The following is a 22,442-nucleotide window of genomic DNA, read 5'->3' as shown; positions in this document are numbered from 1 at the left end:
CACTTGTACCGTGTGGCCTGGTTGACTTGACCCTCCCTGGGGAACAGAGGGGGCTTTCCTTGGGCCCAATTTGAAGGACCCCATTGCCCTTCTCCAGGGTCCCCTACACAGCAGCCCTGCCTGCCCCCTTGAGTCTCTGCCACCATCTAGGGATTGAATGGGTCACCACCTTTCCACAGTCCAGCCTTGACCTGTTTCTGGGAGGTGAGAGCAGCCCGGAGCCCCTGGACAACATCTTGATGGCCGCCTTCGAGTTTGACATCCACCAAGTGATCAAGGAGTGCAGGTAGGACCCGCTGCACCACCACCACGCTGAGCACCTCAGGGCTTCAGCTCAGTGCCTAGTGCGCTCCCCGTGTTGTATGCCCATCACCTCCGTCCTTTTCTAGAGTGTCCTGCTCCTTCCTGTTGGTGTCTTAGCCTTCTTCCCACAGACCCGTGCCCCCCGCCACAGCCACGTTAGGTAGACAGTGTCTTCTCTCTGGACGAGCCTGGGGGCCTTCCTGAGGCTTGCAGGCTCCTGTATCTGTAACAGTTTCCACTTCAGGGATGTTTAAAGTAATATTGCAAGAAATAACTATGGTATTTAAAATCCAGAAATAGCCAGCCAGCTTATTTCTTGGAACCTGATGGACATGCAGCCACCTTACAGGACAGCACTTCTCTGGTGAGCCAGGAGCTACCACACCACCACATGAGGCTGGGTCTGTTCGGAGCAGAGATTCTACATCAGCCCCCTCCCCAGATCTCTCCCCAGACCTTCAGCAAGGCAGGAAAGGGAGGGTGAAACAATGAATCCAAAGCAAAGCTTTCCAGAATCCCCACCTGTGGTCAGAGAACTTCTCCCCCTCCCTCCTTGTGCAGAGGGAGAAGGCTGGGAACGGGCAGGTGGCCCTGCTCAGGCATCGAATTCACTGACCTCGACTGGATCTTTTCTTTGTTAGTGAATCTGGGCAGTGGGAATGTCTCCCCGCTTCCACCCTCCACCCCCACCCCACTCATGCTACCTGCTCTTCCTGTTTGGCAGAAAGAAAGCCAAGGTCCACCATTCAAAAAATGGTGGTAGACTTGGAGAAAGGAAGGTTTGTGTCCGTATTCTTTTCACAAACCTCTAAAATAGGGACTGGTTGGAACTGGAAGATAACTTACAGAACTCAGCTGGTTTTGGCGAGGGATCGTATCTGCAGTGAAGGATCAGTGGGTGTGGCTCCCAGAGGCACAGACACCAGTCTTTAGCTTTGTCAGTGTCTCTGTCTATAATTCAAAGCAATAGGCATTCCAGAATGTGTTGTCTGTTACAGGCAGTGGGTTATTTCCTCCAGGGCCTCCTTCATAAGCCACATCTGGGATTTTAGGATCAAGACAGATTTGAGCTAAAGGGGAAGGAAGGACAATAAAAAAGGTAAAGCACCTTGCTGCTTTCAGTGGTTGTAGAAGGAAAAGAGAAAGAAGTTTACGAAGAGGCATGGCGCTAATGAACGCCACTGAAAAACGCATCAGCCCTGCCAGTCTTGAAGGAGGAATGATCAGACTTGCAGCCCCTCAGTCTGGGCATCCGTCTGCCCTGGCAGGCAGGGAAAAAATCGAGGTATTTCCATTAGCTGGGAATCTAGGAGCTCGGGTTTTCCTGACCAGTAAGCTTCTTCCTGCCCTACTCTGAAAAGCAGGTCCCGGGACCTCTGCCCATTAATTGAAAGAAGGGCTGAAGTATCCTCAGAGAGAGAGTGGCCTCCTGGACGAGGAAGGGTGGGATCTGGGTCTCCTGAGTACTTGCTTTCTCACGGGTTGTTCCGGTTAGGCCCCAGCTCGCTTCCCAGGGGAGAGTGGCACCTCTGTCTGGGGTGGGCCGGGGGGCTGGTGCTGTGGAGGAGCCTTGAGCTTCAGGTGTGGTGTCAGCTGTTCACTCCTCTTGGGGGGAATGAGGGAACCCTTCCTCAGCCAGAAGGGAGCTTTCTATGGGGGTACCTGATGACCCCCATGTCAACCATGCCAGGCCGTGGGGCAGACGGCTCCTGAGGCAGAGCAGAGAGACCCTGAAAGTGAAAGTGTAGTCGCTCAGTCGTCTCCGGCTCTTTGTGATCCTATTGACTGTATATAGCCGCCAGGCTCCTCAGTCCAAGGGATTTTCCAGGCAAGAATGCTGGAGTGGGTTGCCATTTCCTTCTCCAGGGGATCTTGCTGACACAGGGATTGAACTCACGCCGCCCGCATGGTGGGCAGGCTCTTTACTGTCTGAGCCATGAGGGAATCCCAGGGAGGCCCTGGGAGACCACAGTTTACCAGCTCCTGCTGAAGGGCCACGTGTTTGCCTGGCGTATCCACAGCTGGAGGAAAAATTGGATTTCTTCCCTTGTGGGTTGCAGTTGCCAATTCTTGCCATCCAGCAAAAGGAAAAGGGGAGCTGGCATGTACTTCACAGGAAGACAGCAGCCCCAAGGCAGGGCAGACAGCCCATTCAGTCAGTCATTCAGTGTAAACCAATCCCTACTCTCTTTATATCCTGAGAGCAGGATTTTTCACCCTAGCAGCATTGAAGGCGCTTTTCCCTCTCCCAAGATTTAAAAAATACTCAAGCATTATATACAGATACAGAAAGGCCTATGCCAAGTAATAAATTAAAAATGTAACTCAAAATGGTGTATTCACACTGCAGTGAGTGCATTAGTATATTCTATACAAAATGCTAGTGAGTTTACAAAATTTGGTGATGTAAAAAAACTTAACATCTGGAACATTTAGAGGGTCCTAGAAAATGTCATTTTTAATAAGGGCTAGAGATGATTTTGGGTTTTGATTAAATGTGGTTTGGGGACGGACTTTTAGACCTTCGTTATGTGTCAGATTACATATCCAATAAAATCAGTCATGTAATCAAGCAAAAATAATTTTTATACAAAGTATTAATAGACACTACAAGGTGGTTTTAAAGTGCTGTCATGTATATATAATTGTGTTCATAAAATATGCTAATCAAAACTATGCAGCAGTGAGAGATGTTAACAGAACATAAACAGCAATCCAAATGCACACAGATACAGTTCTTTGAATTCCATGTCTCATCAAGAATCAAATCCCATCGATTTTTTCGTCCTTTGCTTACCCCTTACCCTGTATCTGCATTCTCTATATCTCATTGGGTCCCTGGATTTTATTTTTCTGTGTGACATTCTCCAGTGAAACGTCTTGCTGGCTGCTGTTCTGGGGTTGAATGTCCTTCTCAGTGTGTTATTAGTCCCCACCTAGCGGGCAGACAGAGCCCAGCTTGCCACTGTCCCTCCCCTCCTTTCACAGCAAAGGAGGTGTGGGGCTCCTGCTTATGCTCCACACCTGCGGGCTGTGGCAGCTCATCCTGACATTGCTTCTTGCCTTGGTATCTGAACCCGTAGCATCGCCCTGAGCAACTGGTGGTTCGTGGCCCATCTGACAGACCTGCTGGATCACTGCAAGCTCCTGCAGTCGCACAACCTCTAGTAAGGACGCCGTGGCCATGCCTGCCTTCTGCTTGCTGCCACCCAGGCCCTTGAGGGTGGGGTGACCGGAATGCCTCGGAGGGAGGTTGGGCTGCTGAAGGGGGCCCTGAAGAGCAGCCTGGGAGCCTTGGTCTCGTGGTCTGTTCTCTGCCAGCTTTGGATCCAACATGAGAGAGTTCCTCCTGCTGGAATATGCCTCAGGACTCTTTGCTCATCACAGGTAGGAAGGCCGCAGGGCTGAGGGGCAGCAGGGTGCTCTCCAGCAGGCACTGCCTGTGCCAGACGGGGTTCTATCTCGTCTGGTTCCTTGACAGCACAGGGTCTGGGGAGGAGCTGCCTTGGAGGCTAGTTCTTGGCCCCAGGGCAGCCTCTGGGCTCGCCAGGCCCTCATGTCTGTCCCCCTCGGACCCATGCAGCCTGTGGCAGTTGGGTGTGGACTACTGTGACCACTGTCCTGAGCTGGGCCGGGTCTCTCTCGAGCTGCATATTGAGCGGATTCCTTTGACCACGGAGCAGAAAGCCCTCAAGGTACTGCGGGTCTGCGAGCAGCGGCAGATGACGGAGCAAGGTGAGTGGACTCTCCTCCCAGCCTTCAGAGAGTCTGGGCAGTAGCTGCCAGGAGGTGAGCCAGAGCGCTGGAGAATCCCTGGGGCAGGGGGAGGAAGAGCTAGGGACCCACTGGGACCTAGAAGCAGTCGGGCACGCGGCCTGTTAAGGTCCTGACCACGTCTATGCTCGTGCTTCCAACCAGAGGTTGGGCTGGGGCAGCCGTGGTTTGTCCTGTCCCGGGGGGTTGCCATTGCTGGCTCAGGCTGGCTTGGGGGGATGCAGGACGGAGGTGACTCAGGAAGAGCACGGGGAGATGCTGATGAAGTTTGCCCCGTCTCTTCCCCCTTCACTGTCAAGTGGTACAGGCCTAAATAGTTATTCTTCCCAGAGGCACTGCGTGTTCATGACCGTCCCTGAAAGCATACAGCACTCAGGACCCAAAGCCTGGTAGGATTTTCAGCATGTGGACAGATAATGACGTGTGATATGTGGGGAGCCTTGCAAATATTCTCGCTACCCCTGAAGTGAAACCTACTCAAAACCAAAGCCTACCAGGGTGGGTTGTACGGTTAACGAGGCCAGAAGACAATTTATAAACCTCACAGTTCCTAGTTGCTGCTGCCCAGCTGTACTTGGAGCCCACAGAGAAGCCACATAAAAGTCAGAGGCGGTGGGAAGGCTGCTCCTATCTCAGCAGGGTTTGGGAGTGGAGTGATTTGTAGGGTAAACGATTTGCCTTTTCTCTTTTCCCTGCAAAGTCCGCAGCATCTGTAAGGTCTTGGCCATGAAGGCGGTCCGCAACAATCGTCTGGGCTCTGCGCTGTCTTGGAGCATTCGAGCCAAAGACGCTGCCTTTGCCACGCTGGTATCAGACAGGTGGGCTCCCCTTCTGTGTGCTTCCCGGGTGCTGCCTGCGAAGTTGCAGGGCTGAGGAGGGGGCCTGGGGCTGCTGCTGTCATTTCTGGGCTGGCCTTGCAGGTTCCTCAGGGATTACTGTGAGCGAGGCTGCTTCTCTGACCTGGACCTCATTGACAACCTGGGGCCAGCCATGATGCTCAGTGATCGACTGACGTTCCTGGGTGAGTCTCTGAGCTGTCCCCTGGACCTTCAGCACGAGCGCACAGATATGGACTTGCACAGAAGTTCTAGACTTCTCCAGTCCAAAACACACAGAACTCTGAGCGACTTCCCTGGCAGTCCAGTGGTTGAGACTCCATGCTCTCTTCCGGCCTCTGGGCCCTCCGCGGGGGCTGCTTGCGGGCCGACTGCAGACTGTTTGCCCACGCGTCACGAACCTCAAACCAGGGGCGGATTCTGTCACAGGTTGTCACCAAACGGCAACGTTTTCCCGGAACTTGCTTGGGATTCTGTTTCAAATCTGTAAGATTGTCGCCAGATGGCAAAGTTTTCGGTAGATTTGCCCAGATATGGTACTTGTATAATATGGAGACGTACCATTGAGAAAGGTGGGGTTACTTCTCTGGGAATTCAAGGCTTCTCGTTATTCTGGTTGGTCTTACTCTGTTAGTCTTAGGTTTTGAAGAACTGATGTTTAAAGTCGTCAGGATGTGACTTTTTAAGGGATAAGTTTGGTTTTTTTTCCCCTAGGAAAGTACCTATTTCATCTACATTTTCAAACAGTATAAAATTGTCTATGGTATTAAAATTTTTTGATCTCAAAAAAAAAAAAAAGACTCCATGCTTCCACTTCAGGTTTGATCCCTGGTCGGGGAACCAAGAGCCCACATACTGTGCAGCATGACCAAAGCGGGGAAAAACAGATCAAAATACACAGGAGCCTGTGTGGTCTCTGCAAAGCGTATTTTTTGGTAACATTTTCTGGTAACTTGAAACTTAGAAATTGTGAAAGTAGTGTAAGGAATAAGAGACTGCCCTACACACTTTACCAAGTTAACCAGTTATGTTTTGCCTCATTTGTTTTATTCTGTCAGTCAGGTTTTTTGGGAATAGTTTGAAAGTATGTTGGAGACACTGTTTCCCTTCCTCCTTAAATATCTGAGCATGTATATCCTAAAGAATAAGAACATTCTCTTAACCAGTTACGAAAATCAGGAGGTTCAGCACTGACACAGTACTCTCACCTGGTCCATATGTTGTCCCAGTAGTCCTTTGTCATGAATGTAGTCTTCGAATCTCATTAATGCCTCTGCCTTTGTTGGTCTTCCTTAACCTTGATGTTTTTGCAGTCTGTTCAGCTCTCTTGTAGAATATTCTTACTTTAGGTTTATTCATGAACAGCCTCAGGTTATATACTTGGCAGGAATTCCACTGAGGGGATGTGTTAATAGGAACTCCCTTAGTGGAGTTCACCTTGATCACCTGGTTAAAGCAGCATCCACCAGGGGTCTCCTCTAAAATTTATTAAACAGATTTATTAATCTATGGAGCTGTACTTCGGTATTATTTAAATTTCCTCAGACTTTGACCCACTAGTGTTCGTAACTACTGGTGATTTCCTGACTGCTGATAAAACTGTGTTTTAGTTGGCATTCCCCTATATGGAATTCCCCCTCCTCCCGTTTATTCTTTCATTTATATCAGCCATGGCCTCGAGGGTTATTTTATTCAGTCTATTATCAACCATATCTCTCGTTCATTTTGATGCTTATATTCTCCCAGGTTTGGCTCTCTGGAGCCCCCTTTAAGCAAGGATTTTGAATCCTTTTGGTCTCGTTGGCTGATGAGCTTGGAGGCCGCTTTGGAAGAATTTCCTTGCTCTGGGGTCTCTTGTTGAGGGTCACAGGTGACCTAGTGCTCTCTCTTCCCAATAGGGAAGTACCGCGAGTTCCACCGCTTATACGGAGAGAAATGCTTTGTCGATGCCGCTTCTCTCCTCCTCTCATTGATGACGTCCCAGATTGCCCCCCGGTCTTTCTGGATGACGCTGCTGACAGACGCCCTGCCCCTTTTGGAACAGAAACAGGTACAGGTTGAGACCACAGTGTCTTCTCTTTTATCCCGTAGCTGTTGCAAATGTATATCCATCCATCATCTCCTTAGTAGGGGTGTGTGTTTGTACCCCCATAGCGCCCACTCTGGAAATCTAGTATCTCAAGTTATCAAGTTAAGTCTTTAACTTGAAATGAGGCAGCCGTCCACTGGCAGTGCTCAGCCCAGGGCCCTGACGAGAAGAGCTGGGAGTGAGTGGGGCCTCTCACCCACCAGCACACTTGTCCACATGAGATACAAGAAAGGCTGCCTCAGCCCGAGCCCTTGCACAGACCACTGCAGGCTCTGGCTGGCGAGCAGCTCCGCAAAGCAGCTCTCCCCGCAGGTGATCTTCTCCGCGGAGCAGACGTACGAGCTCCTGAGGTGTCTGGAGGACCTGACCTCAGGAAGGCCGCTGTGTGGAGAGCCCGATGCCCAGCAGCTCCAGGTCAGTCTGATGGTTCCAGGATGGAGAAGAGGGAAGGCACCCTGCCCCACAAGATGCTGGCCCCTTACAAACTCACACGCCTCTCACGTTACCACTTGCGACTATGGCGCACTAACTTTTTAGGAGGAAGTGGGCTGACTCGAGTGTTCTGGGCTCTCGATTTTCTTTCCTGTCAGTTGTGGTGGTCCTCTGCATGCAGCTTGGTCTCATACGAAGAACTTGCTAGAAGAGACTACTGAACGTTTTGTGCTCTTTATCTCCCTTTGGATTAGTCTTGGGAAAGAAGGAAAACTTCCTGCTGGTCTTCACACAGGCTCTCTTTCCTTTTAGGATGATGATATTGAGACCACCAAGGTGGAAATCCTGAGACTTGCTCTTGCGCGGAATCTTGCTCGGTCAATTATAAAAGAAGGCTCATTGGAAGGTTCCTGAAGTTGGCTCCAACATGGTATCTTTGTAAAGGCAATGTATATACACTTTTAAAAGAATAAATGTTTCTTTTTGCAAATACAGGCAAGTTCTTACAGAACTTATAGTTCTTACACTTGGGGAGGTTTTAAGCTGCCAGCACTAGAAACCTGAGGTAGCCACCTTGGAAAGAAGTTACAGGGAACACAGAGCCCTCCTGCCTGCAGGTCGAAACCTGAACAAGAGTGTTGAGTGGTTTGCTTGTGCATCTGAAACTTGGCTTCACCTCAGAATCATCTGTTAACTTTCTGGTTATTTTAATTCAGCTTTTTATCTTGTGCTGGAGTACTGCCGGTTAACATTGTTGTGACAGTTTCAGGTGAACAGCGGAGCGACTCAGCCATACACACACGTGTCCATTCTCCCCCAAACTCCCCTCCCGTCCAGGCTGCCCTGTAGCAGTGACATTGAGTCGAGTTCCCTGTGCTATCTATACAGTAGGTTCTTTGTTGGTTATCTCGCTCAGATATAGCAGTGTGTACATGTCCATCCTGAACTCCTTAACTAGCCCTTCCCCTCATCTTTCCCCTTGGCTGGTTATCTTCTTTAAAAAAGGAAACAGTCTAGGAACTTATGTTTTAACAGAAACCTCAGGTGGCACCAGCATAGCTGCCTGCCTGCGTTTGGAATTCCCAAGTGGCACCTTTCCCCACACTGGGGTGACTGGTATCTGTATTAGAAAGATTCCAAATAGGGCAAAAATGGTTTTATTTAACATGCAGCAAAACAAGGGCAGCAGTTGATATATCCAGTACAGTTTTTTGTCACGAAGTGACCTCAATAGTAACGAGTAACACTCATAAGTAACTCTAAAGTCTAAAGCTTATTGTAAAGGTACATTCCGTGTAGTAGTCCCACAGAGCTTCCCAGGGCTGCAGCAGCCCATCTCTGGAGCTCTTGGATTTACTCCTTAAGAAGTAAAATGGATTCACTTTCTTTCGTCTGTCCTAATGAAGCAGTGAAACCTGCTCACTGATGAGGGGAGGGGAGGGGGCGATGGCCTCTTGATTAAGGAAGCCTGGCAAGAGCAGGGAGGGGTCAGGGCTGCCTCTCCCTGGAGCTGGCTCTGGCTCATCCAGCTGAGTGCAGATGAGCCATGTGCTCATTCCCCAGCGGCTGGGTCTCACCTGCCTGTCGCCCCGTGAGGCCTGGACTCCCCGGCCTAGCTGTAGCCAGTGGATGGAGCACTGCTGAAGCAATAGGGTCTGGTGACTCGATTCAAGCAAGGCCCCTAATCTCACCACCTCCAGACCCAACATATCGCCGACAGTGCCCCTTGGCAACTGGGGACTCGGGGTTTCTGGGCAGCAGGTAAGGACATAAGTTTAGTGCAACGCGCCTGATCCTGAGGCTTCCTGTTCCCAACAGCCAGCCACCCCGCAGGCCATCTGGTGGGAGGAGGTGGGCCAAAGCGGGACACAGGGTGCTGTCCTCCCCTTCAGAGGCAGCACAGCGGTTTGTTCCACGATGAGCAAGAGGTAGTGAGTGAGTGAGATGGCCTATTCCCACGGCAGGAGGCACCCTTTTCCCAGAAAGTGCTGGGTACCTGCTTCCGGAGAAGGCACAACACTGCTCTCTCCCATTTCCTTTTCTGGGTGTAGTTTAGGCTGCCGCAAGGCCACGTTCTACTTCTAGCAGCTTGAGCTCCTCATCCTACCGTGATGTCCATGGGACACAGCCTGCTGCTGCCAGGGCCCAGCACAACTCCTCTGGTGCCCGTTCCAGGGTCGTGCTGCCCACAGAAGGCAGGGGTGGCGATCTGGCAGTACCAGCGCCCTGGGCCCAGGGCCATCCGGGAGCCGTGGGCTGTGTCCTCCTCCCAGGAGCCTGCCAAGGGGAAGCCTGGGTAGCAGGGGGACTGAGAACTGGGGATGTGAGGACATGGTCCTGAAGGAGGGCCCTGAGTCTCTGCATCAGAGGATGCCAGCGCAAGGGGAAAACCCACTCCAGCCTTGGGGCCATGTCCCGGGGCGGCACCTGGGGCCACTCCCCACTCCTGATGTACGTGGCCACTTCAAGTCACACAGGTAAATAAAAAAACAGGTCCTTTTAGGGGCCGAAGGAAGAGAGATCACAGCAGCGGCCCGGGCCCCTGTTCCACGTCAAAGCTCTTAAGCACAGCGGTTAGGACATGAAGGAAGACCAGGCCTGGAGAGCCTCCCCTCTCGGGATAGCCTGCCTGGGCTCCAAAGTGCAGCTGACACGTGTCCTCTGGGGTCATAGGTTCCCCCACTGCTCCACAGGGGGGAACTGGTCCACCTCACCCACCTCGGTGCTCAGCTGCTCCCCCAAGGCGAAGGTCAGCCTGTACCGAAGCCTCGCCTTCTCCTGCAGCAGAGGGGCCGCGTGTCAGACACCCCTTCTCTGATACCCTTCGGGTGCTTTCGTGCAGGGGACATACCCTGCTCCTACCACCCCATCTTCACTCAGCCATTGGGCCAGGGTGGAAAAGGGACGCAGGAGAAGTGGTAACAGTCCAGGCTGGGAGGCGGTGGACGCAGGCGTCTAACCTGGGGCAGCCAGGGCTTTCAGGTGGGGTCCCCAGCTCCAGCTCACCTTCAGTGGGTTGGCCAGCAGCATGACCTGCGTGATGGCTGCAGGTGGCTGGACGGGGCTGAAAGGAGAGAGTTCTGTCCCAGAGGGTGGCTGCAACTTCACTTTCATTGACTAAAGAGAGAGACGGGTTCCTTTGAAGAGATGGCAGGTGCCCTTGAGGGGGAACGGGGTGTGGACACGTGGGTGCAGGAAGAGGCCCCAGGGAGCGGGGATACCTTGGGCACTGCGGCCTGCAGCACGATGCTCTTGATGGGCAAGGGAGCCGTGTTCAGCATGGACACCACCACCACCAGCACGTCAGGCCGTCCTGGAGGACACTCCTTGGCAAAATGGAAGAGGATGCGGAAGCCGTTTTTATCATAGGCTGTCACAGGAAGGGCGCTGCCTGTATGTAAGAACGGGGCAGGTGAGGGTGGGCGGAGAGGTGGGCCTGAGACAAAGCACCACAGCCAAGCGAGAGGTCACGGTGGCCCCGGGACCAGGAAGCTCCTGAAGGAGCCTGGGAAGAACCTCCCAAGTGCACAGCGGGGACGAGCACAGACTGCGACACGGTACGGAAGGCCGCGTACGGCTCTAAGGGACCCTGGCGAGAAAGCCTGGACCCACCCATCCCTTGCCATGCAGCCCACACCTCTGCAGGCTGGGACCCCCGCCCCTCACCCCGAGCCTCCAACACCTACTAGGTTTGATAGACTCCAGGGGCACGTGGACACTGGCCAGGGAGAGCTCGGGCCCCTTCATGGGGCTGCCCTGGGCCTGGAAGAGAGGGCTGCTGGGCCCCGCGGAGAGGGGGAGGAGAGGCCGAGCAGAGGCGCCACTGGGGAGCAGAGGGGGGGCGGCAGCGCCCAGGAAGCAGCTGGAGGTGGCAGGTTTCACCAGGCCCGAGGTCCTGGGCAGCAGGAAGGAGGACAAGGCGTGTCGAAGGCCAGGCAGAGCTGCTGGCCGCCCCGCATGGGGGCCCCCGGATTAGAGCCAGCTCTCCCTGCATCCCGCTTCTAGATTCCAGCCGACCCACCAGACAGAGGGAACTCCCGCCAACCCCCTGGGGCTGCCTCCCCAGCGCCCCTCTCATTACGCTTTGGCCTCTTCCAGAAGCTGGTCGAGGGCATCCAGCTGGTGCGGGGTGCTGTCGCCCAAAGTGGAACCACGGTGCCCAGGGGCGATGGGCTCAGCCTTTGGGGCCAGAGCTGAGGCCAGGCCAGTGGAGAACAAGAAGGGGCTGGCTGTGGGGGCAGGAACGCCAGCTGGGGCCACCGGGGCCTGGGAACTGCCTATGGGGGCCACTGAAGGCTGGAGGAGAGGCCCATCTGTGGGGCTACAGGCTCCCGGCCCAGGTTTGGGGCTGAAGAAGTCCAGGTCTGACCGCTCGTTCTGGAGAACAAAAGCAGGAGTGAGGGGGCCCTGCAGGCGTCAGAGGCTGCAGGCTCTCCACCCCCACCCGCCCCCAACGCTGTTCCTGGGGGCTGGGCTGAGCCCCCTGCATGAGCAGCCATCCTGTGGATAGAGTGGGCAAAGCGCTATGTGTGGGACGGTGCCTGGAGCCAGGACGAGGCTGGGAAGTGGAGGCGACACAGCGCCCACCCCTACCTGGAGCAGGGGCCACTGGCTGTTCCCAGCCGCCTTGGCGGGAGGAGCACTGGGCGCCGGGTCGGTGAGGCCTGAGGACAGAGGAAATGGCTGTGGTGGAAGAGGCTCTGGGCTGGGGCGGCCCCAGCCCCACCTCACCTGAGGGAGGGTCACGTGACCACCAGGCCGCCCAAGGGTGGCAGGGCGTCCCCTATAGCTTCCGGAGGGGAACGGACCCTCTTCCGTCTTTATGCTGCGGGGGGCGCCTCCCGGGGAAGGGGGAGCACAGCCAGACAGGATGTCCACCCGAGGACACTGCCCTGGGCCCTACTTCCCACCTTTGCTAAGCACCCGGGGTCCCCCTCTGGGCATCCCCAGCACCTCTCCTGAGGCCCCGGAAGCCCCGAGCAGCCCCCTCCAATACGCACCCAAGCAGAGCAGCTCCTCGTCCAGCAGGCTGAGGGCGTTGCTCGTGCTGCTGGGCCCTGGGGGGGCCTCGGGCTGGCCGGCCGAGTGGCTGCGCCCAGGGCCCGAGGCCTGGGGAGGCGGGGGGAGGACAGGGATGCCTGAGCCGGCGGGGGCAGGGGCCAGCGCTGGGGGCGGGCCGCTCGGCGCCTCCACCTCGGCAAGGTCGATGAGAGTGCCTTGGTTTCCTGGATGGAAACAGAAGGGGACAGGAATCACTGGGGGTCCCTCCCGGGCTGTGCGGGGGGAGAGGGACCCTGAGCACAGCCTCTGACCGCCTCCCAGAGCACCTGTCCGGGCAGCAGTGAAGAACTGGGGGAGGCAGTGGGTGGGGGAGACCCCGTGTGACCTCCCGGGAGGTGCTTAGCGGGGCTCAGGGTCCCCTCAGGCCTGTGGGCTGACATGGGGTCACCCTGCAGCGGGGCCCCAGGCTGCTCCGGAGGGAGCAGGAAACCAGAACACTTTACCTTCCGAGTCGGGAATGGCTGAGGTCACCACCTCACCGTTGACGACCTGCCCTTCAACGACTGTCTTGTAAGAGTTGATGACCCGGGAGAGGTTGTCACTGGCCTGTAAGATGTCCCCTAGTACCAGAAAGAAACCTGTCACTCCCAGCCTGACAATGCCCCCACCACACACATCCAAATCCCCGGGTCACCCCCTCAACCACCCTTCCCAGTCCGCTCACCTAAACTACTGTCATTGTCCTCGGTCTCGCTGGCGAGTTTGAATAACGTCCGCCTCTTGTTCTCACACCGATCAAACAGCTCCTAATAGAGACCCAGGCAGGAAAACTCAAGCTGCCAGATCACCCGACCCACCATCCATGCCACCAAGTTCCGGCTCCCTTGGTACATGGGTTAGGTGGTACCACACTTAACCCAGATCACCTAACCCAGCATCCACGCAGAGTCCCGGCTCCCCTGGCACCGTGGTCAGCTCTAGGAGATCACCCAACCCAGCGCCCACACCAGAGTCCAGGCTCCCCTAGTATCAGGTCAGCTCCTGGCAGAGTCAGGCTCTGCACACACATCTTCCTGCTGCCAGCCTCGGCCACTCTGCGTCACAAGACACCTGCTCAGGTGGAGAGGCCGCCAGGACAGCAGGTCCCTTCCCACTCCCAGCCTGGTACATGCCTCAGAATTCATAGTCTGTATGTGACCGAGGACGGAGGCGCACATCAGGGAACCAGGGTGGGCCTTTCTCTGCCCAAGCATCCCCAGGCAGAATGCGAGGTGGTGAGCAGGGGCACGCCCAAGGCGGGTCTGCAGAGTCACACAGACGGAGGGTGCGTGGAGTGAATCAGCCACAGCTCACGGGCGCTTGGGGGCACCACCGCTCTCGGCCTGGCTGCTGGCGGAGAAGGACTGCCAGGTGTGCAGCAGCATCTTGGGGCAGAGACGCCCTCTCCTGGGGCCTACCTTCATGAGCTCCTTGTCTGCCTCTGCAGAGCCCTCCCTGTTGTAGTGACGCAGCATCTCACCGAGCAGCTTCACGCTGTTATCGACCTCCTCTAAGGTGTGCAGACGCTCGGTCACCTTCTGGACCCGCGCCTCATCCTGCACCAGAGAGGACCAAGGAGCGAGAGCTCAGCTGGACTTGGCCCACTGCCCCCCAAACCCCGCCAGGAGGGTGCACACCTGCCCCGGGAACATGCAGGCCAAGGCCCGCCCCACGGAAGCTCCTTTCAACACGTGATTCTTGGGACCACTGGCCTCAGACTCAACCGACAGCTCTTCTTTCAAAGCAGCAGCCCGCCTGCCCCCAAGCCTTGCCCCACGGCTCCCGCTCCTCTCTCCTATCCGCCCCCTGCTCCCACGTGCGGGTGAGCCCTGGGGACAGGGGAAGGGACCGCTGCTCTGGGGCCACGGGCTCCTCCTCCCCAGGGCTCAGGGCCCACCCACCTCCTTCACCATGGACTTGATGAGCTTGTTGGCCTCCTGCAGGTCGTCCGGGTTTTTGCTTTTCAACAGCCTGGCTAAAAGCTGGAAGAGGAGGGCATTAGAGGCGGAGGGACGGCAGCACCCCCTGGGAACACACAGGAGCCAAGTGCACCCCAGCGCTGAGCGAGCCCATGCCCCATGGAGGACTTTACCTTGGATTTCTCCTCGTCATCAAAAACGGGGTTTTTGGGACGAGGTGGTGGAGACGGGATCAGCGTCCTGTCCACAGAGATCAGCGGGTCGGAATGCACGATGCCTGAAAGGGGACGGAGCAGCAGTCGCACAGGCTGGGCCACCCTGGCACCCTTTCCCACACAGCAAGGGGGTGCCCCCGGGACCAGGCCTGCAGGCCGCACACACCTCAGCCCCTCAAAGCTCAGCCCAGTGCCCCCTGCTTGGGCAGACACCCGCGTACCCTGTCTCTTCAACATGTGGTAGGCATCCTTGATCTTTGATTCTTCCGGCAAGGCCAACGTCCAGCTATAAAGCAGCTCAATAACCTTGGTCTTCACTTTCTCAGACACCCTGTCCCCCAGGTACTAAGGAGCAAAGGAAATGGGTAAGCTGAGTGCATGTGGCCTGGAGGACAGACAGTGGGGAGGCTGTGCTCACAGCAATGAAACGGCTGCTAACTGGCTACAATCCCCAAGCCGCCTCCAGACCGTGGGTGTGAGCCAGCACGGGGGAGGGGAGCGGCATCCATGGGGCACAGACTCCGCTCAGGCAGGGGGCCGGAAGCTCATCACTGTGTTCATGCACAACAGGCCAGACACACAACTGCACTTTCTCCCGAAGGAGTGAACGAGAATGCCTTCGCTGTGAAGAAGTGTCCCCTCTGCTGTAAGCAGGTGCCCGGAGCTGAAGCGACACTACTCTGTGGCCGTGGTCAAGAGACGAGGGCAGCCACGTGAGAGCAGTCAGCGGGCACAGTGAGGCCGGGAGGGCAGCAGAGACGTCCCTGTGTGCACGTCTATCCTCAGCACAGCATCCTCTGAGCACAGGACCCGGGAACCCCAGCCCCGTGGAGACGCTGGTTCGCGTGGTGAAAGCTGGTAAGGCGGGAGGGGGAGGAACACAGAAGTTCTGAGAAATGAAACTGCTACCGACTGACCTTCGGAGAGACGACCTTGATCAACTCATTCAAAAAGCGGAACTTCCCCACTTCGTTATGGAACCTCCTCCCGCAGTTCTTCATGCAGGCTTCCAGCACCTGGAGCACAGAGGCCAGGCGCTCAGGCCAGGACCTGGCACTTGGCCAGCAACACTCGCCCAAGGAAGCACCTAACCAGGAGAGGCGGCCCTGGGGACATCAGGGCGGTGGGGTTACTCACAGAGAGTCCCTCCAGGTGCAAACCCCTCTGGGGAAGCTCAGCAGAAACTAAAGTAAAAAACCCTGAAGCCCAGATAACAAGACAGTGAGACGGTCAGCCCTGGAGGGGGCCTGCCTACAAATCCTGCCCTCGGGCTTCACAGGTAAGAAGATGGAGGCAGAGACCACATGCTCCTCTGATTCAGGGCTCTTTCCACAAGCTGATCAACATGTTGGGCAGGCCGGAGAGGATGTTTCAATTCTGTTTCTCCATCTTAGATGGACATGCTATTTTCCCGCCCTGAGCCCCATCGATCTTCCCTCTGGGGCCTCAAGTTCTCAGGTGCTGCTGTGGGGCCTGGCACCTGAGTTTATGCCAAGGAGTGCACCACCCAAGCGCTGCCCCCTGCCCCGGCTTCCATCTTTGTAAATCAGGGATTTTCAACCGCACTACTACGGACATTCTGGGCCAGGTACTTGTTCTGGGAGCCTGTCCTGGGCACTACAGAATGCTCAGCAGCAGCCCAGGCTCCACCCGCGTGGATGCCAGTAGCACCCCCCGACCTGTGACCACCAACAGTGTCTCCAGACACTGCCCTGGGTGCCCGGGGGACAGAGCCGCCCCCACTGGAGAACCTTCGCTCTGCGGAGGACACAGCACAGGCATGTGCATAGGCTAAGCGCCTTTCCCCAACACCTCCCTCCCGCCCTTCCAGGAGCTAAAGGGAGTCAGGAGAGAACCCGGGCATCCTGGCTCAGGGGAAAGCCCGGAGGCGCCCCAGCACCGCACTCGGCTCTGCGTCCTGAATCCCCTAAGTCTGAATAAACACTAAGATCTGCCCAATGGGGTGATGCCTTCACTAGCAATCCACATCATTTTTAGCTACAGAACAAATTACACTTGGCCAGCTCTTACCTGGCAAGACAGCTCTGTCAGCCTCTCTGAGCCCCACCCCAGGGCCCACGGCCACCATCCCTGTGCCCTGGCCTCTCTGCTTCTCCCATCAGACCTCGTGTCCACACTCGGTCATCCATGATGCTTGGGCCTGGCACAGGGGCACATGCGTCTGTGGAGCAACTGACTGTGCAGGTCCAGGTAAGTCTAGTTTGTATCCAGGATGCTCAGCTGGCAGAGGGCGTGAGCCCTGACCCCCTCAGAGACACCAGCGGACTCATGAAAATCCATCACCAGCATGAAAAACCTACCGTCAGGGCCTGGACTGCCTCCCATTCCTGTGGAGACTGGATCTTATGGGCCAGCAGTCGGACGGCAATCTGTGGCCTGGAGACCAGCAAAATCACACTTTCAGGACGCTGGCCCTCGGCCGCATGGCCAGCCCTCCTTTGCCAGTTTCTCACTTCCCCAGTCAACCATCCCTCACCTGCCCCCTAACAGTTTGAGACTCACCCTTCAAGCTCCTTGTTGATCTGATCACAAAAGCCAATTATGTATTCCCAGTCCTCCTGGCGGTTAGAAGGATTGGTGGCTTTATCTGGGGAGAGAAGACGACGAGTTGTTACAGAGAGCAAGGAGGACGCTGTGGAAGGTTTCCCTCACATTTTTAAGGCACTGATGTGATGATTTCTTCTCTAATGGAGAAGACTCAATAGTTCAGTCAGACAGCAACTCAAATACAAATACTCAAAAAAAAATTTTTTTTGGTTGTGCCACATGGCTTCTAGGATCTTAGTTCCCTGACCAGGGATTGAACCTGGGCCCTAAGCAGTGACAGAGCTGAGTCTTAACCGCTGGACCACTACGGAATTCCATACAAATATCGCTTTCTGTCCAGTATTCTGAAAGTTACAAACAAAAGAGAAAACAAATCTGAAGCTTCTCATTTTAAGGTAAGTTAACGACGTTTACTGAGCCCTCTAAGCACAAATCGTGCTGTCTGTCCCTGGGGTCACAGAAACAGAACCTAAGCTTGAGTAAGCAGCATCCCTGAGTTTAAATGGTCTTCCACGATCAAGGACAAAGACAAGCACTGAAGAGGGTCTCCCAGGGTTTAAACTCCAAGAGGTAATGCCCAGTCTCCTAGCACTTGGCATGTGTCCTCTATTCTCCGTCATGCCCAGATCCTGTGCTTAGAGAGGACGGCCCCAGCTGACGGTGGTTAAATGCGTTCCCATCTCTGATTCAGATCTTGGAGTCAGCCTCTTCCAGAAAGCACTCTCAAGCTGTTTGCTAAATTTAGGGCTTCAGGTTCAGAAGACGAGCGGAAGACTGAAGGCGTGTATCCTTTTTTAAGTCCAGGCTCCTCCAGCAGATTTCCGCCAGGGCCAAAAGTAGAGTGAAAGCCTTGAAAAAGCCCTTCCCAACAAGGGGTGATGTTAGAGGCTCCTGAATTCTGATTGCTCGTGACTGTTTCTTCACTTCCCTTTTCCTAATGTTAAAAATCACTAGCTCCACGCTCGAATCCTAACAGGGACTCCTAGCCAGCCGCATACCCCGCCCCACAACAAGCATCACAAGGCAGCAGGCGCCACCCAGCGGCAGAGGGGAGACCTGCAGCGTCCCGCGCGGTGCGTGCGGGGCAGCGTTTCCACCCAGCGGCAGAGGGGAGACCTGCAGCGTCCCGCGCGGTGCGTGCGGGGCAGCATTTCTGCTCTGGAGGCCAGAAAATTCTGGTGGTTTAGGACCATATTTGGGGGAAAAGGGAGATGTCAGTTCTCAGTCTTGAAAAGAGAATTAGCAGGCCCTTGAAAATGTCATGCTTGGAGGGAAGGGAGATTAATTCTATCAAGAGGGGCTATTTGTTGCCACAGGGACCTACTAGCTGTCACCCTCCAGAGAAGCCCTGAGTCTCCCCCCACCAGGTGCCTAAAATTTTCTCAGGTGTCAGCGTGACTTTGTTACTAATCCCTAGCATTTGAGATGCTTGGAGTTCTCACATGACATTAAGAGGGTGTGGGATACAAAAATAAGTTGGTTTGAGGAGCATACTTGCCCCTGTCACTACAATCATTTTGGAGCAGTCACACGCCTTCCACTGTTTGCCACTGGAAAAGATGTCACAGACACAGGGGACATGCGCACAGCCCCTCCCCTCCCCACACACGGACACAAAGCCACGGGCGTTCAGCAAAAACGTGCCCTGCCCAGGGCTGCCACGACTCCATTTCTGCTTCCAGGAACGCTCCCACCTACTTCTCATTTTCATTTGACAGCTCGAGAATCCCACTTCCTGTCCCCCAATAGACTTTTCCACCGCAAACCTGCAGGGAGCTCTTGGCCTACACATGAACACACAGCCCCGGTTTCAGCCACGGTTCGCCCCACTTCTGAGGATCTCCCCCCACTCTCCAGCCAGCTGAGACAGCAGACCTCAGTTACCCACAGGAACTGCAAGAACCTCTGGAGATAACTTGGGGTGACTCAGGCGCCCCGCCTGCCCACCGCCTCCCGACAGATGCACACACCCACCACCCACTCAACGTTCTCCTTCACCTGCGACAGAGGTGACGCCAGGGCCTCCCCTGTGGATCCTGCCTTCCAGAACCGCCCCTGTGGCCTCCAGGTTTCTATTTTGGGGTCTCTGGTGACAGCCTTGTGCTAGTCCGTGTCTCTGCCTCTATACATCCTGCTCTCATTTTCAACTAGCCATGACTGTTGTGGGACCTCTGGTCCAGGAGGGAGGGGAACGGCAATGGCCACCCCGTCCCAACACGGCTCAAACAGTCCAGTGACAAGTTCAACGGAGCAAGGATAAGGATGCAGGGGAAGTCAAGCGGCAAACTTTAGTGCGAAGGTCTTGAATCAAGGGAGACTTAGTCAACCACCAAGTCTTTTGTTAAACAGCCACAGAAAACTAAGCAGACAAGTTAGGCCCTGGAGGAACTACAGGAAAAGTACAAGATTCGGATGCTACCCTGAGGAGGTTAGGCAACACACGAGAAACAACCGGAGCAAAACAAGACAGAGTGTAATTAGAAGTGCTCATTTGGTGCAGAAACGAGTCTAAAAACACTCATCGTTCCTCCTCCCTGACTTCCGTATTTCTATAAATGGTGCCACCATTCCAAAGCTCCCTTTGCCCCAACCCCAGGCACCCAGGTCTGAAGGCTCCTTCTTCCCTCTCCTCATCCGTTTTCACTAGTCAGTCCTGATCTCTTCCTTCTCCATGTCTTTACTATGTTTCTTCCCCTCGAGGCTTGTAGGGTCTTAGCTCCTTTACCAGGATTGAGCCCTGGCCCTCGGCAGTGAAAGCGCGGAGTCCTAACCACTGACCTGCCAGGGAATTCACCTCAATGTCTTTTTGTGTGCTGTGCTCACTCAGTCGTGTCTGACTCTTTGCAACCCCATGGACTGTAGCCCACCGGGCTCCTTTGTCCATGGAATTTTCCAGGCAAGAATACTGGAATTGGTTGCCATCTTGTACTCCAAGAGATCTTCCTGACCCAGGGATCAAACCGGAGTCTCTTACCTCTCCTGCAATGGTAGGCAGATTTTTTTTTTTTTTACCACTGAGCCATCTGGGAAACCCCAGTGTCTTTTTAAAATTGTTTTCTTACTCCTGCCCTGACCTCCTGATTTCTCACTTGCTTCCAGAACTTCTGCTCCAATCCATCCTATGCAGAACACCTATAGGAACCTTCCCAGAACACTGACTTAACAGGCACAGTATGAATGGGAACCTCTTAACTGGAGACACAGACTTCTTCGGGTGGAAGTAGAGCCGGTCCAGAGTTTGGCTCTTCCCAGCTTTCTCTCCCACATTCCCACAGGAACGCCCTGCTTGAATCAAACGTATGTTACTGCATGCCCCAAACACGGCCTGCTCCCTCCACACCACTGTCTGCTGTTTCCTTAGCCTATTTTCCCATTCTTTAAGGCCTAGCTCAAGTGCCATCTCCCCACTGGGAGAACCATCTCCCATTTCACTTATCCCCAATTTCCCAAAATAAACTGTCTGTATTTCAGCATTTATGGTTCCTGCTTTTTCACTTAAAAATGCTTTATCCACTCCAGCACCAGTACTGAAGGCAGACTTTGAACTTAGTTTTCGTTAACACCTCACACAGCAGGTACTCATCAAGCACTGATTAACTGCAGTAATGACAGGACTTTAGAGAAGGCTGGAGTCATTAAGAGATGGTTTGTGGGGAAGGAGATGCTGGGATGGGTTTCAAAGCATGTAAAGGAGAACAAGGCTCTCAGGAAAGGAGAGGAACGTGTGTTGCTGGCACAAGAACACCCAGCTGAAGAAGGTGAAGCAAGGAAGAATACCAGGAAGTCACAGCGAGGCAGAGGGGGCAGCAGTGCAGTGACCTGAGCAGAGGGTTCTGGGAGCAGAACTGGGGGAGAGGCGGGGAGACCTGAGACCTGCCCAAAACGTCAGTCTAAATAACAGGAAAGGGCCAAAGGCCAGTCTGAGCTCTGGTCTCTACAGACACCCTCCCTCTCCCCCCAAAACAGGTCTAAACTCTAAACCTCGCCTATTAGACTCAGCTGAGGTCATTTATATCCAGCTGGGTGGCTCTGGGCAAGTGACCTGACTAGGGCCAAGGTGTCCTCCTTTGTGACACTGTGACACTAGTGCCTCCTTTGCTAGGATTCTCGGTAAATGAGTGTCTTTGGAGCACTCTGAGCTCCTGGGAGAACAGCTCCATACACACAGAAGGCTGTGACCTGCCCGCAACTGCAGACCTTGCAAATGTAACCTGCGTTCAACCACCTGAACAGGGTTTCTTATCAAGGGGAATCAGGCAATTGGAGGAAACGGGCATCACCCCTCAAGAGGCTGCAAGCTCCAGTAAATAACTGACAATGCACGAGGCAGCGTCTAGGCTCCAGCCTGTCTTATCACCCTGCCCAATTTGTCTTCACTTAAACAGGCCTCCAGGAGCCTCCTCTAGCCCATACTTAGTAAACTCAACGTACTAACCCTTCGGCCAAATGCAACCTGCTATGGTTAACCTGCATTTCCTCAATAGCAATATAAATGAGCAATCATAGCAATAGGCCGCTAGAACTACAGTATCAGGCTGCGTCTCTCAGCTTTGCTGAGTACTTTACCAACGAATGACTCGTTAAGACATGCGGGGGGACGGGTGGGGAGAAGGGTCCCCCAACAGAGCTTTCATCATGTTTCGGTTACTGCAGGGAAAAGTACTCTTTTTTACCTCTCTCTCTCTGGATTATTTTCACCTCAAACATTCAGCCTGCGCGAAGCAGTCACTTCTCCTGGAATACACGGTCAAAATTCTGAAGCTATGTGGGTATGCTCAGCACCACCCACCGCTCCCGGAGTTTCAGCCCCAGTTCGGAGCTTTCCCCTGGGTCGGAAGAGCGCAGGGGTCCCGGAGTCACGGCCTTGCGCGGCCCCACCACAGCTTCCCCAAAACGCCGATGCATGTCATCCCGAAGCACTTGGCTGTCGCTTTCGCGGAGCCCGCGGGGCCCGAGCTCACGGCGCAGCGCGCAGGAGCGAGAGGAGGCGCCGCGGCTCAGAGAGCACGGGCCGGGCCGCCCAGCTGAGGAACGGGCGCGATCCCGGGGCGCTCGCGGCGCGTGCGAGGCTTGGCGCGGGCTAGCGGGCGGCGCCACCGCAGGGCCGGGGGAGGGGGTCGAGGGCTGGGGAGAGGGGCGGCTCGAGCGCGAACAGACTCGGCCGTGGATACTCACTCAGCCAGGACTCCAGACTCTCCCCTTCCGCCTCCGCCATATTGCAGCCGCCCGGGCCGGCCCAGCGGCCTCAAACCTCGCGAGAACCTGA

The 22,442-nt window shown here is 55.0% G+C and overlaps 2 protein-coding genes across 7 annotated transcripts in view; one reads left to right on the top strand and one right to left on the bottom strand.

Moving 5' to 3' along the window:
- NUP85 (nucleoporin 85) overlaps positions 1-7,928 on the top strand; it is a 28,139-nt gene extending 20,211 nt beyond the window's left edge. For all 3 annotated transcript variants that reach the window (XM_027518787.1, XM_027518786.1, XM_027518789.1), the window contains exons 11-19: positions 180-286; positions 3,387-3,470; positions 3,625-3,690; positions 3,887-4,038; positions 4,778-4,895; positions 4,998-5,098; positions 6,812-6,963; positions 7,315-7,416; positions 7,747-7,928. In XM_027518787.1, the coding sequence (XP_027374588.1) occupies positions 180-286; positions 3,387-3,470; positions 3,625-3,690; positions 3,887-4,038; positions 4,778-4,895; positions 4,998-5,098; positions 6,812-6,963; positions 7,315-7,416; positions 7,747-7,848 (984 nt within the window). In that variant the 3' untranslated portion in view covers positions 7,849-7,928. The remainder of the gene's footprint in view (positions 1-179; positions 287-3,386; positions 3,471-3,624; positions 3,691-3,886; positions 4,039-4,777; positions 4,896-4,997; positions 5,099-6,811; positions 6,964-7,314; positions 7,417-7,746) is intronic.
- Positions 7,929-8,575: 647 nt separating this feature from the next.
- GGA3 (golgi associated, gamma adaptin ear containing, ARF binding protein 3) lies at positions 8,576-22,440 on the bottom strand. Of its 4 annotated transcripts, none has more exons than XR_003506883.1 (17): positions 22,352-22,440; positions 17,132-17,216; positions 16,930-17,005; positions 15,526-15,714; positions 14,830-14,953; positions 14,567-14,670; positions 14,376-14,456; positions 13,893-14,030; positions 13,160-13,241; positions 12,939-13,055; positions 12,435-12,659; positions 12,028-12,098; positions 11,516-11,811; positions 11,121-11,329; positions 10,656-10,760; positions 10,441-10,551; positions 8,576-10,212 (listed from the first exon to the last, which is right to left on the bottom strand). XR_003506883.1 is itself a non-coding variant. In XM_027518783.1 (17 exons), exons 1-17 carry the CDS (start codon positions 22,389-22,391, stop codon positions 10,102-10,104), a joined length of 2,229 nt encoding a protein of 742 aa, XP_027374584.1. In that variant the 5' UTR covers positions 22,392-22,440; the 3' UTR covers positions 8,576-10,101. The 4 variants fall into 4 exon arrangements, 3 of the variants coding, with proteins under 3 accessions (XP_027374584.1, XP_027374585.1, XP_027374586.1); XM_027518783.1 differs by having other exon boundaries at positions 10,656-10,825; XM_027518784.1 differs by having other exon boundaries at positions 10,656-10,825; positions 15,526-15,624.
- Positions 22,441-22,442: the final 2 nt, after the last annotated feature.

The sequence above is a fragment of the Bos indicus x Bos taurus genome, chromosome 19 (genome assembly GCF_003369695.1).
Source record: "Bos indicus x Bos taurus breed Angus x Brahman F1 hybrid chromosome 19, Bos_hybrid_MaternalHap_v2.0, whole genome shotgun sequence".
NCBI lineage: Eukaryota > Metazoa > Chordata > Mammalia > Artiodactyla > Bovidae > Bos > Bos indicus x Bos taurus.
The sequence above is the reverse complement of the archived record's forward strand: the minus strand, read 5'-3'. Positions and strand labels throughout refer to the sequence as shown.

What these genes read in the sequence shown, in the direction of transcription:
- GGA3 (XM_027518783.1), bottom strand. Translation starts at nt 22,391, where the DNA reads ATGGCGGAGGCGGAAGGGGAGAGTCTGGAGTCCTGGCTGA. An exon ending in GCCAGTGGCCCCTGCTCCAG is followed by an intron (nt 11,812 to 12,027) that starts GTAGGGGTGGGC and finishes TTTGTTCTCCAG; the next exon opens with AACGAGCGGTCAGACCTGGA. An exon ending in CTTCTGGAAGAGGCCAAAGC is followed by an intron (nt 11,330 to 11,515) that starts GTAATGAGAGGG and finishes CCTGCTGCCCAG; the next exon opens with GACCTCGGGCCTGGTGAAAC.